This window comes from Gymnoscopelus microlampas (genome assembly GCF_963454915.1).
Source record: "Gymnoscopelus microlampas genome assembly, chromosome: 19".
NCBI classification, from domain to species: domain Eukaryota; kingdom Metazoa; phylum Chordata; class Actinopteri; order Myctophiformes; family Myctophidae; genus Gymnoscopelus; species Gymnoscopelus microlampas.
In genome coordinates this window covers 30,112,448-30,127,140 of record NC_139956.1, presented here as the reverse complement: position 1 = coordinate 30,127,140, position 14,693 = coordinate 30,112,448, and the positions used below count along the sequence as shown (strand labels likewise).

General features: G+C 40.1%; 1 protein-coding gene across 1 annotated transcript in view; it reads right to left on the bottom strand.

Annotated features, from left to right (window-relative positions):
- Positions 1-14,693, bottom strand: part of rela (v-rel avian reticuloendotheliosis viral oncogene homolog A) — a 25,916-nt gene extending 11,223 nt beyond the window's left edge. The window contains exons 1-7 of the mRNA XM_084042552.1: positions 14,545-14,693; positions 9,988-10,023; positions 8,078-8,214; positions 6,399-6,544; positions 1,926-2,017; positions 1,326-1,460; positions 178-282 (exon numbers count right to left, since the gene is read on the bottom strand). Coding sequence (XP_083898678.1) covers positions 178-282; positions 1,326-1,460; positions 1,926-2,017; positions 6,399-6,544; positions 8,078-8,214; positions 9,988-10,023; positions 14,545-14,551 — 658 coding nt within the window. The 5' untranslated portion in view covers positions 14,552-14,693. The remainder of the gene's footprint in view (positions 1-177; positions 283-1,325; positions 1,461-1,925; positions 2,018-6,398; positions 6,545-8,077; positions 8,215-9,987; positions 10,024-14,544) is intronic.

The following is a 14,693-nucleotide window of genomic DNA, read 5'->3' as shown; positions in this document are numbered from 1 at the left end:
GCTCTTCTGGCAGCTCGTATTGGCCCAACACCTCACTAAGACACATTATGTTGTTGACTGTTAAATCTGTTATGGATGTTTAAGATGGCCTCCTTTCTCTGTTTATATTCTGTAAAGTCTACGGCCAAGCTAAAGAAAGAGTGCCTTTTTATTGCCATTTGGACATATTTACTCTACCTTTTTGCACTTTGTCACACAGCAGGAAGATTTCATCCCCTCCTTTGCAACTTCCAGAGTTTCGATTGACCCTGCAGATCTTCAGTTCAGCTGTGTTTGGGGCTCCTGGGAGAAAGACACATTTATTATAGTAATAATATGCACAAACACATTCAGTAGCACAGATGATAACACTAGACAACAGCCAAATGCTCACTTGTCAATTCTAGAAGAAAACAAATAGAACATGCACATCCAAAATGTAGGGCAGGTGCAGAACAGAATTAAAATACAATAGAAAACACTACAAAGTAGCTCCCAAGAGTCCCAAAGTAGTTGACTTTATTACATTTTGGCGTACATGCCTTCTTCTGTATAAAGGAACTTTATGCAAGCGAAGAAAACCAAAATGTAATATTACCGTATAGTTCCCTTTACAATTTTGACAATAATCAGCCTGCATGCTACCAAATGTGCATAATGTTTCTATGCCATTGTACAGCTTTTTCGACTGCTAGGAAATACTTTATATTCAGAGAAAATCCCAAGACACACAAGCTATGTTTTGTGCCATAAAAACTATTCAGACAGAGATCAATGTGAACGATTTGGCTGGGGAAAAAAGTGGTCTTCCGTTTAGCTATGATAGGATCTGTTGAAAGAGCCATCTGAATTGGTTTCTGAACAATCTAGGTAGACAGACAAAATCAAAAAATGTACAGCAGGTATATATAATAACAATAATATGTTACAGCATACAGATTTGGGATGCACATTTCATATTACATTTTCTTATCTAGACTTAAGTATTTCAGCACAGAATGGGGTTCAACTGAACTTCTTTACAGTTAATTTACAGGAGAGTACCTTATGGACAAAATAGCCGATATACCAGCTCACAGTACGTTACGCTGCGATGCGTTGTGAGCTAATAGATCTGTCATTTTTGGTGAATGTTCCCACTTCCCACCAGAATAGGGATGCTAGGGTTCAAGTTCAAGGTACATCTTTATTTGTCTTTACAAAGTAAAAACCAACACAGCAGCTACAGTCTCAAGAGTTAAGATGTAAAAAAACTCAGTGTTAAATGTGATCTGTGTTGAAAACTAAGCTGCTTAAATAAAGAATAAAAGTTGGTAAAGGTTAGTGTTTGTGTGCCGCTCTCTCACTGTTGTCATAGATGGGCTGGGACACCACAGGTTCCAGGGCAAACAGCTCCCCAGTAGGCAGCGTGATAGAAGCCTGGAAGCACAGCCGCACCGAATTCAGGTCAAACTCCTCCTCCCATACCTTGGTCTCGGGAACTGCAGCCAAAACACAGCGAAAATAAATGGGTGTGGTGCACAGTCAAGGCCATAACTGCATCCTATGATAAACGCAGTGAAATTCCTTTTGACATAACAAGACGAAAAAAAGAAAGATAATACAATGGCACCAAAACTTGCGAGGGAGGTGTTTTGAACGATTTCCTCAAGTGTGTGTGTGTGTGTGTGTGTATGTGTATGCGTGTGCGTGTGCGTGTGCATGTGTGTGTGTGTGTGTGTGTGTGTGTGTGTGTGTGTGTGTGTGTTCTCTTGTACTTCTATTCATCTTGGGGAAATGTCCATACATACAATCTTTTGAAAGATGATTTAAAAGTTGAAAGATTAGGTTATATATAGCTAGGCATGTAGTCATAGGGGTCGAAGTTAGGGCTAGGTGCTGGGAAATGGATGTAGTCCAAGGAAGAGTAATCAAGGTGTGAGTGAGTGTGTTAACTTTGCACGTACTGTTGAAGGGGTTATTATGGGTCTGCAGCCTACAAGTGATAGCTTCAGTCACATCCTTTTTCTTCACACATTGAATGCCCAGGTTCTGAAAACTGAAACCAGGCAAGAGAGTGAGATGAAAGCAAACCACAAATGGGTACATCAACACTTACAATAATTGTAGCTTTCGGTACAATGGGCGTGGATGAAAATACCACAGAATAAGCCATAAATAAGTCTCAACCATTGGAGTGTGTATGTATCAGTATTTAGTCTCCACTGAAAGGGTATAGTATGTGTGCATGCCATATGCATGCATTTACAGGTTACTTTATTTTATTATTCACAGCTTGGTTGAAATAATGCTAGATTGTGATCAGAACCGCTGGCATGTGTACTTACATCAGCAGGTATTAACCAAGTTTGACAAACACCTCTCAAACATATACTGTAGGTGCTTGTATGATAATAGCCCAAACAGGGCTATGATTCCTCCTGCTAGAGATGGTTCTACCATGTCGATTGTCAACAAACATGGCTGCCGTGTTTTACAAATAGGCTTGGGCAATACTTTTTTTTTCGTCATCATGATTTGTGGCCATGTCAAATCGGTGATACACAACATAAACAACCCCCTGTGATTCACCCTGTTGGGGTTTATTTGTGCATTTGCACATTATCCCTCACAATGTGTACAAGAACGGAAAGTTGCCACGTGTTATCTTGTTTGTTTACATTTCGTCATGCACTGAGATTACACACAGACATCCTCTGCCCCCATATGCCACTTGCACATAAACTCGCTCACACGGACAAATCGCCCTAAAGCCTAAATATCAGTGAAAAAACCCACGTTATAACTGAAGTATCTTTGGCGAGCGACACAGACATAGGAGGACATTTGAATTAGGCTTAACCCATTCAACCCGGGAAAGCATCTGTGTCATTTTAGATTTTAGCGTTGGCTATTCAAAAATAGCAAATATAAATTCGTGCCGCAATGCAACCTTGTACATCTGCTATTTTTTGGACACTTAAAAAAAAAACTTGAAAGTGTGAGAACTACTGATTTAGAAGACATTTGTAGAATCTGCCTCAGGTCTTAAAGGAGCAGTTCACCCAGGAGTAGTTTTTGTTGCATTCCTAAGCCATTAATTTGATGACCAGCGGAGTCTAGGGTACGAGACTTGCAGTGGCTCCGATTGACCGATGGCCCGGTCATCAAATTATTGGCTTAGGAATGCGACAAAGAAAAAGAAAAAGAATCTCTGTGAATTCAAGGCTTCATGGGTTTGTAATTGAAAATAATTAATTTTGCAGGTGAACTACTCCTTTAATGGGTTATAGTCCATGGGCCCAGGTCAGAATTTTCACTAATCAGGGACACTCAAGGTGGCAAATTCTAGTTTGGTATTTTGAAAAGGTCTATATCCCTAGATAATATTTCAACATGATAACCCTTCCCAAGTAGTAGCTTAGTCCTAGTTATCAGCCTTCAATGACACCAACCATAGATCCAAAGAATGAAAAAATCGCCTAACCTTTTTTGAATAGAACATGTCATACAGAGGGAAAAAAACATTATTCAATCTCTTACATTCACTTATTTAACCACATGAACCCTAGCATGCCTATTCTGGGGCAAACATTCAGCAAATGGCATGTCTAGAAGCTCACAACACTTCACGTTGTGATACGATGTGAACAGCATTTTCACTAATCGGGGTCACTCAAGTGCAACATTTGCAAAATCTAGTTTTGTATTTTGAATAGGTCTATATCCCTAGATGATATTTGATCATGATAGCCTTTCCCAAGTGGTAGATTAGTCACAGTTATCAGTCTTCAAAGACACCAACCATATATTCAAATAATGAAGAAAGCGTGCCACTTTTTTTGAACAGAACATGTGATACAGAGGGGGGGGGGGGGGATAATTTTCTCTTTCATTCACTTTAATATTAATAAAATAATAATAATAATAATAATAGTAGCTTGAATGTATATGGCGCCTTTCAAAAACAATGAACAACCAACAGCCAAACTAACAAAACAACAAACAACTATATGCCATAAGCCTGAGAGAATAGGTGTCTTTTCAAGACACACAGCCTTAAGAGTCCAGTGTTGCATGAGCATGGACCAATCCCTATTGGGAGAGAGTTCCACAGGGTGGGGGCTGCCACACTGAAGGCTCTGTCCCCGACAGAGCCTTCAGAACAAGGTTCAGAACATGGTTCACTTGCCTTAGGGACAGAGAGGAGGTCCAAGTCTGTGGACCACAGGGTCCGTGACAGAGTCGGTTTATGGAGTAGGCTTGAGAGGTACTTTAATCAATGATCATCATCACCATCATCATAACTGTCATACCAATATCAATTCTTCAGTATTTGTCATCGTCATCATTATCATCATCATAATCAATCAGTTCCACTTCATCTTCCTCCTCTTCCTTCTGATTGCTGCAGGTTTGTAGCTTGCACATTTCTGTGCACTTTAATTTGTTGGCAAGGCAGGAACAGTCTGGAAACTTGCAGGTCCGTACACACTAGCAGGCCATAAGTTCCAGGACAGCCATTGGTGCTGAGGCTGACAGGCTGGTGGTAAATGCTAAATGGTGCATTTATATAGCGTTTTTATCCAAAGCGCTTTACATAGATTGTACGTTACATTCACCCACCGATGGCGGAGGAAACCATGCAAGGCACCAAACTGCTCAGAGAAATTAGGGGTTCAATGTCTTGCTCAAGGACACTTCGACACTAACTCTGGGGGAGCCCGGGATCGAACTAGGAACCTTGCGGTTTCCAGTTCACTCTACCCGGCCACTCTACCCCTGAGCCACTGCCGCCCCATGGTGGTGCATGTGGAGTGGGCTGTTCATGTGAAACAGTGCAAGAGAGTTGTCATAGTCTCCAATGACACACACACCTTCACATTACTGCTATACTACACCCCATATACTTACTTCCAAGCACTGAGGACGAAGGAGATCTGGCAGCAGTATGGCACTGGTGAGAAGCGGCGCATCCTCCCACTGCATCAAGCAGTCTCTCATCTTGGAGCACCACTAGCCAAGACAGTGATCAAGGCACACATCCTGACTGGAGATGACTGCATGAGTAAGGTGGGGACCAAACATGCAGATATGGCTTTTGACCCAGTGCAATATCTGACAATCTTTGGAGAGGCAGACACCTTGACCGAACAAGACACCGCGTTGACAGAGAAGTACTTGGTGCGTGTCTGGGCAGGGTCCAGTTCAAGTACAACAGCAAGACATTTGATGACCTCAGGGTAGAAAACTATACCTGTGCCAGTGCTGGAATGGATGCTCTCCCTCCCACAAGTAGTGTGATCAGAGGCCACATCCAAGGTGTCTTTCTGGTGCATAGGGCTTGCGACCTGTTGCGACAGCCAAGGAACCTCAGGCAAGACTAGCACCAATGGAACATGGATGGGAGGATCACTTTGGTACACTCCTGCCATCTAAGTGTCTGAAGGCCTTACCACCAAGTCTGCTCACAGCATGCAAGTATTCAGGCAAGTGTGACACTCGCCGATGTGGGTGCCGTGCTGCTGGAGTTCCATGCATCATATTCTGCCATGGAAACATTTAAAATCCATCCTGTAAAAGTCCATCACACTAACCAGCATGCACACATATGGTGCACTTTGAGAGGAATTGTTATTTGATTTTGAGTTACGATTTTATTTGTATGTCTTTGTATGTCTTTTGTTAGAAATAATACAAATCATTATTGGAAAAAAAAATACAATGAAAGTTATTGAGTAATTGAGTTATTGAAAAATTGCGTTGACTTACATATTTCAATGACAAGATGCTCCTTAATGGTCAAAACAATATCAGAAAGGAATTATAAATGCCAGAATTAGTTTAATTACACCTGTTTTTAGTCCTAACAATGGCCAAGTTATGGCCAAGGTCTTCGAAATAGCAAGATGACCTTGACCATGACCTTTCAAGGTCAACATCACCCAAAGTGGTCATAACAGAAATGAATTCCCCACCCCACAATTAGTCAACATGGAGGTATTGCATGTGTATATACACTCAGAAACAAAAAAAGTTGGATTTTCATCTTAGGCGATGGCGGCCATTTTTGATTTGGCCATTGCGCCATTCGTGGCACTATGGCGGATGAGAACCTCTGTGATTTTTCATGTCTAGGTACCCATTGACTCAGTTCAAGTGAGAAATTCTCCTAACACCAAATTGCGAACGGTTCTATTGGCCAGGTACAGAACTACTGTGCAGATAATGTGGGGAGATAATGGCAAAAACATGAATGTCCTAAAAAAGTATTAAAGCTACTCATTTGAAAAGGTTATCATGTTTCAAAGTACTTATATGGACCCTACAAACAAAATGGTGCCAAAGAGATTTTGCCACCTTACGTGTCCCTGACTTCTCGTCTGGCCCATGGACTATTAAGGCCCATCCCGCTTGTACACATGTTAAAGTAAGTGTACCTGTGTATCCTCCTCTCCTGCAGGTCAGCTTCATAATAGCCATGTTTGCAGTCTTTCCCCACCAGCTCATGGGGGTGAGGCTTGTGCGGAGAGTTCTTGGTCACCAGGGAGATGCGAACACGTAGGGGGCCACTGTAGTTGTGCACCTGGCGAGGAGAACATAAAGGTCAGTGGTGGAAAAAGTACTCAAATGTTTTACTTAAGTAAAAGTATCAATACTGCAATATAGAAATACTCCGCTACAAGTAAAAGTCCGGAATTCAAACTGTATCAAAATGTACTTCTAGTACCAAAAGTAAACGTACGCATTATACAGAAGGTCCCATTTCAAGTTTTCAAATGTATACAAATCTTTTGAAAATAGACGATCTACAAGCTCAAGATGCAAAGCTTTGTGAGCTTGTAGATCGGTTATTTTCAAATGGCCGAAATGTATAAAGGGCTGAAGTGTTTTGTTTTGTAAAAATCTACTAAGTAACTAGTAACTAAAGTTTTCAAATAAATGTAGTGGAGTAGAAGTAAAAGTACTGAAAATTGGAAATACTCCAGTAAAGTAAAAAATAATACGTAAGTACAGGACTTGAGTAAATGTATTTAGTTACTTTACACCACTGCATGTAATTGAGTGTCAGGTTTTGGCAACATTCAACACAGGCTTAAATGAAAAAGACCTGTTAGATCACATTCCTGGCCAAATCACATCCCCGGACATATCATACACCCAATTTCACAACATATGCCAAAACGAAATGTGACCTGTGCTTTAATATGTTGACTTGAAGCAATAATATCATGGTTTCCACCCATCAATCTTCAACGGTAATTCCATTGAGGATGTTATGATGGCCACTTTTCAAACGTTCAAATCAAAAGATTCCACCCAATATAATGTCCCACTCGGAAATACATCATGACATGTAAGTTAGGTCATCTCAAAATTGCCCTTTCATCTGGCAACACTGTATTAGAATGACAAGATGAAGAAGACAAAAACATTACACAACCCTTGTATCAAACCGCGGGGGAAATGAACACCACTTAGCTGACAGTTATAACCTAATATTTTGTCATTGGCTGGCAACTATGTCAACAGGTAACCAAAGATTTGTCCTTAATGTAGTAGACCAATAAAATGAAGTCACCAGTGAATTTCCAGAATTATGATTGCACTTTATTGCACTTTGCTTCTGCAGGAGGAAATCGAGTTGTTACAGCAGCCAAGACACATAAGGATACATAAAAGGTGGATAGATAAAAGGTCTATAAAAAAGGAGGCTCTCCTCATAAAGCACAATATCATTATGCAACCAACATACTTACACATTACATTGTCAGGTATTCAAAATGTCTGATTAACTGAATAATCGAGAGGCAGGTTTTTTTAAATACATTTTCTAGATATCAACAAATTCATTAACCACTTGAGCGTTATCTTATTATCACACAACGGTGTGGTGCAAACTTTTGGGAAAAATAGCTGATCTACAAGCTCACAATGTGTCGCATCGCAACACGTGAGCTCGTAGATTGTCTATTTTTTTCAAATTTCAAATTGTTAAAATATAATGATATGCTCAAAATAGGGATTGATAATTAATCGATTATTTTATTAAAGTACCAATTATCAATTATTTTCTATAATGGATTAAACTGATTCGTTCATTTAGCAGTCAACCCACCTTGGTGGCTGGGTGGGTCTTGGTTGTGTCGTTGCTCTTCTCTCCTGGGATGCTTCCGGCCGAGCGGCCCTCACACTTGTACCTGAACCTCATCCCCCGCGCCTTCGGCTGTTCAATGATCTCTATGAAGGGGTTACCTGGATGGACGCACCAGTAGACACAGACAGATTTGTTAACCACTTTAAACCTTGCATCGCAATTTAGTGCATTACGTTATATAGGCAAGAATTAGTGGTGGAAATAACTAAGTACATTTACTCTATACATTTAAGTACTGTACTGGAGTATTTCAAAATGTCTATACTTTTACTTCTACTCCACAACATCTCAGAGGCAAATATACTTTTACTCCACTCCACTACAATTATTTGAATACTGCAGTTACTAGTTACTTTGTAGATTTGAATTAGTATTACAAAATAATCATTAACCACGTCAGCCCTATTTAAACATTGGCTATTTGAAAATAGCCGATCTACAAGCTCACACAACGCGTTGCATCATGACTTGTTTTGAGCTTGTAGATCTGCTATTTAACTTTTATACATAATGATGATACCTTCTGACCTTCTGCATAATGAGTACTTTTTAGTGAGTACTGATTATTCTGTTCTATAACTATTGATGTACAAGCTCTCAGCGTGGCACAAAGTGACGCGCTGTGAACTTGTAGATCTGCTATTTTTGAATAGCCGACGCTAAAATCTACGTAAAATGACACAGAAGCTTTCCCGGTTTTAATGGGTTGAAGTGGGATGAAACCCTAGGCCGATTTTGTAGTTGACCTTACGGTACACCATGATGTGAGCCACAGCTGCAGCTTATCAAATTAATAATGGGTTTGTGTTAGATTTAGGCGTGTCAATGTGTGCGCTGACAATACCGTTGACTAACGTCTATGCTTGCACATCACCTCATCTAAATCCAACCCACACATTATTCATTGGAAAACTACAAGCCTGGGGTTTCATGGCCCTTTCACATTTTATGTAGTGACGTTACCTTAGTTAATAAGGTACTACTAAGGCTTAGCAGATGTATTTCATTGCGATTATCATGCAAATGAGGTTGTTTGGGTTACAGTAAACAGGAACCCATCCAATATGTATTTGACATTGACTATCGTCACAGCATTTATACACAACGTGTAAAAACAGCAACTTTTGTCATTTGAAGATGGCAGATTTACAGTAGACCTACGTACTAACTACACACATTGTTTGCACAGCGGAATCTGTTATCAACGCGTTTGCAAGATTCCAATCATTCACTCTCACACTGTGAATGATATTGCTGGAGGCTCAGCCAGTCAGTCAGCCAACAGTAGCAGCCCATAATAACCACAACTTCCACAAGGTCCTGAGTAACCTCATTCAGTTTTATCTCCTTGTCACGAGGAGATAAAGGCCAGGAAAAGAACAACTAAAGTTTCTAACCGTAAGTAGGTCTACAGGAAGTACCTTTTGTCCAGTCTACCAGAGCTTCCTGTAGCCATGTACTTTCAGTTAAGACACTTCGGACACCGTTTCTCAACGTCTGGACCGGGGCCTAACACAGGGTTCATTATGTAACTCTGACAGTGCACAACTATGGAACCATTTCTTTAAATCTTTGGGACCCCATTCTATACTGTAAAATTATCTGTGTTAATTTAACCAAACCCATTTGGTTCCATTTGCACACTTTCAGAGTTGCAGACCTGTTAAGGGTCCATCTGGACGCCCTGGTGGTCCCTGCTGGACCTGATGTTCAACATGATGTTGAGAACCAGTGCCTTAGGACATACATGTTGCCCAGGCTACATCCTCAGTGTCCTTCCAGTACTTGTAACTTCACCGATACGATCTACTTATTCATTTATTTGAAAAATGGCATCATAACACTTAGTTTGGAATTAAAGTTCTCCTTACCATGGTTTAACGGGGTCGAGCCCCATCCAAACAGCCCTGTGGTCAAACGAGAAGAGAATGTAAACAAATACAATCACATGTTTATTACAAGTATTGCAGTAGTGATAGCAGTAGTAGTAGCAGCAATAAATAAATGACTAATGTTTCATCAACTGAATTGTTGGGGCATATTATGCGTTCACACTCTGGCAGCTACAAAGCTACAGTCATTCATTTTCAATGTAAGCGAGCAACATGAAGATACATCTGACGTTTGTCGCTGCTGCAAAAGCTACAACACCTACAAAGCTACAAAAAGGTTGAGCTGGTTTCAACTTCAGCTACAAAGATACAAAGCAACATATATGTTGTGTATCTTTGTATCTTTGTATCTGCCAGTGTGAACGCAGCAAGTACATTTGCACATTTGCACACTGTACTCCAGGACAGGTACAGTAATTCACCATCTTCTGCATATAACAACTGAAAATGGGCTTGAGTTGCAACTATACTTGGTCCGATTTTCTCTTGGCAAGAAACAAAATAGCTGCTGTATATGCTCAGGGCTAATAGTTCTGCTATTTTTGGAAAATGTTCCCCCCAGAATAGACTATGGATGCTGGGGTTAAAGTGGATAAAGTTTGTTAAGTTAGTCCTAACTACTAGGAGTAGTGAACAACTATTGAACAGCTCCCCTCCCAGGCAGGGAGCAGTTGGAGTTCAGTGCCTTGCTCAGGGACACCCCCACACTAGCCAGGAAGAGCCAGGGTTCAGACTGGTATGAACTAAACAAAAACGGTGCTAAATAACACTAAAAGTGGTCGTTATAATTATAGGGGAACCTCTTTTGGTGTTATTAGAGGTGCTTTGAAGTTTGAACTAAGCTAAAGAGACAGCAGAGCACTGTTTCCCAAACAGTGAGTCAGGACCCATGTTTCGGTTGCCGACCATTTTTTATGGGTTGTGAGTAATTATCCCCTTTTTTTGTTGTTTCTTCATAAAAAAATAAAACAATTTAAAAAGATTTGATAAAGTTTCAACAAAAAGGTCACAACTTTTGTTGTTTAAATGTTTAAGAAATAGTGAAAATAGCAGATCCACAAGCTTGCAATGCGGCACGAATTATATGTGAGCTTGTAGATCTGCTATTGTCACTAGTTTGGGTCTAATTTCTCTTTTGGGTCTTGAGCTAAAAAGTTTGGGAACCACTGCAGTAGAGTACCCCTAAACTAAAGAACCATACAGGGGCTGAACAGGTTCCTTGTGTATGACAGTGGTGCTATATAGCCCATTAAGACCTGAGGCCAATTCTACAAATGTCTTCTAAATCCTAACAGTTTTCTGAAACACTTATGTTGCTATAATATCAGTGGTTCTTAAACTTTATCAAATGTATTTGGCCGCGGACCCCCATCTCAACATATTCAGTTCCAGGGACCCTCAGAAGCAAAGATTTGAGTTACAATTTTTCGCTTTAAATATATATATTCAAAGATTTGCATAAATGTTCATGATCTTTCAAAAATATCAGATCTACAAGCTTGTGTGCTTGTATATCTGCTATTTTTTAATAGCCAAAGTATAAAATAATGGTTAAAGTGCTTAAAATCTAAAATGACAGATACTTTTCCGGTCTTAATAGGTTAAAGCACCCCAAAGAACTACCCAAGAACTGCTGAAGAATCAACATTTATTTGTTTGTGTGACCCTCTGGTTTCCTAACAGTTGCTCTACTTCCTCAGCCACAATTTTGCCATTCTGATGCAATAGATATGGGGTCTTCAACGTTTTTCAGGGCAAGGGCACCTTAGCCGAGAGAGAGATGAAGCAGGGACCCCCACTACATTGTATAAAACTGTGTTTACACATCAACTTTTCTATTAATATCACATTGGATTCATCTTAATGTGCATGTTTAACCACTTGAACCCTCAATGTCTAGTAGACTTGACCTTGGGCTCTGTACTTGGTCTGCTCGTTTTCCCCTTCTACAACAAACGTCCTCGCAGAAGAGCGATGGTGGACCCAATAGGGGTCCTGGGACCACCTGTTGAAGACCTATGCTATAGATTCAACATGGAGCACAAAAAGGGGCAACTAAAAAACACTGCATGCTTCAGCACATATTTGTGGTTGGGCAGAGGGTTTTTTGGGTTGCGTTGCTGCAGCTGGAAATCTACTGGACACAACAACTTCTGGACTACAAGTGTGATTCACAACTAAAGAGAATTGCTTGTCATAAAATTCGGGGAAGAACTCTTTTTTTCCCCCTTTTTTAATCCCACGATTGTGTAACCCTTTTTTCACCCGGTGCCAATTTGGGGAAGAACCCTTAAAAGTGGAGTATCAGTAAAGACACAAAGACGCGCAAGGGTGTAATACAGGTGTTGAATGACGGTTCTTATTGTGAAGGGCCCTAGCAGTCCCTTCCATTGTGTCTGAAGCTGCTCAATGAGACTGAGCGGAGCTGTTCCAATTTCACTCCTTTAACTCTGTGCTTTGTTCCGATTCATAAAGAGAAGAGAGATGCGGAGCATGATTTGTGTCTGTGATGGACGGTCAAAGCCCCGCCCCATAGCTCTGTTCATTTTGAAAAGGTAAAGGACTTGCACGTCTCAACACGCCTCTTTTCCCTGATGTGCCAAAGTATGGACATTTTAGTGCGTTTGAGGTCTGTGATATACGAGTGTGCAAGAATGTATTTGATATCAGGGCCATATTATATGATCACTAAAGTATAGAAAAAAACAATATCAGGTAGCAGTAGCCAGTGGTGTAAAGTGCAAGTACTGTAGCCTACTTACAGTAAGTACAATGTTGAGGTGTTTTTACTACAATTATTAGAAAACTTTAGTTACTTTGGCTTAAGGATTATTATTACAAAACACACTAACCACTTCAGCTCTATATATATTTCGGCCATTTCTACAAGCTCAGATCTACAAGCTCACAATGCGTCGCATCTGTAGATCTGCTAATTTCAAAAGTCTTATCTTTTTTAATCCATTTTCAACTTGTGAAATGGGACAGTCTGCACAATGACTACTTTTACTTTTGGTAGTATATTTTGATGCTGATACTTTTGTACTTTTACGAAAGTACAGTAAAATACAAGTACTTAGTACATTTTTAATACGGGACTTCTACTTGTAACAGAGTAAATCTACATTGCAGTTTTGATACTTTTGCTTCAGTAAGTACTTCTACCATCACTGGCAGTAGCTTACAGAATGAATCAGCTCTCCCTTCAGTAGTTCAAACAGAAACAAACAAACACACACACACACACACACACACACACACACACACACACACACACACACACACACACACACACACACACACACACACACACACACACACACACACCCTGACTTTCTCTTTTTAGCCTTTTGACAGACTTTCAGACCCTAATATCGATTGGTGGAGAGGAGACTGACACAGTTACAGCCTTGGGGCCTGATACTGCTGCAGAGCAACTAAATGACTCACTTTCCCTTTAGGCTGTACTCACATCCGAGTAAACAAACATACTATAAACTGTGTAACAGTGTCATTACAGTGTAATATGTTACAACTGGTAACTAGCCTGTCAGCCATTCCCATGGGCCAGGGTGGGAAAAGTACTCACATTTTTTTTACGTAAGTGAAAGTATCAATACTGCAATGTAGAAATACTCAGTTACAAGTAAAAGTGTGGAATTCAAAATTTACTTGAGTAAAAGTACAAAAGTGTTGGTATCAAAATGTACTTAAAAAGTACCAAAAGTAGAAAGTACTCATTGCGCAGAATGTCCCATTTCACAAGTTCAAAATGTATTAAACAAATCTTGAAAATAGCTGATCTACAAGCTCACAATGCGTTGTGAGATCTGCTATGTACAAATGGCCGAAACATATATATGGCTGAAGTGGTTAGTGTGTTTTGTAATAATAATGAAAATCAATAGCAATCCAAAAGTAATTCGTTACTTAAGTTTTCATATAATTGTAGTGGAGCAACGTTCAGTATTTTCCTCTGAGATGTAGTGGAGTAGAAATAAAAAAATACTGAATATATTAAATACTGAAGGAAGTAAAAAAATACCTCAAAATTACACTTAAGTACAGTACTTGAGTAAATGTACTTAAGTTACTCTCCACCAACTGCCCATGGGGTTGGGTGTGCGGCTCTTCTTTTGATATGTACGCATTTATGATCTCTCTCTAAAACACCAGAAAAGGCCTCCTATTTCTTCTTGAACAATCAAAGGTTGGCAATATAGTTTGAATGGCAGTGGGCCAAAATCGGTATTATTACGCACAAACCTGGCAACATGAGATATTATTCAAGCAAATCACACACCATAAATAATTTTGAAATCACGGACAGTGTGAGAAAAAGACAACTTCCTATATAGTGACAAGCAAGCAGAGAGATCACCATTACACTAACTCCTCCTGCCATGAACACAAAAACCAATGGCAGCGGGGCTTTCCCTGTCTGTCTGTGCGCAAAACAACTCTCACCAAAACTAACTCCTAAACAGCAACAATCTGTTAGATCTCTGTTGTGAGTGTGTGAGTGTGTGGACTCACCATCCATGATCAGGCCTCGATCGCTCCTTATTCCTTCCTGACGCCTCGTTAGTTGTGTCTTTATGTGTTTGTTTGTGTTTTTGTCAGCTAATATGATCCCCTGCAACGCCCAGCAGAGAGAGGAGGGTTTGTGTAAACTTCTATACAGA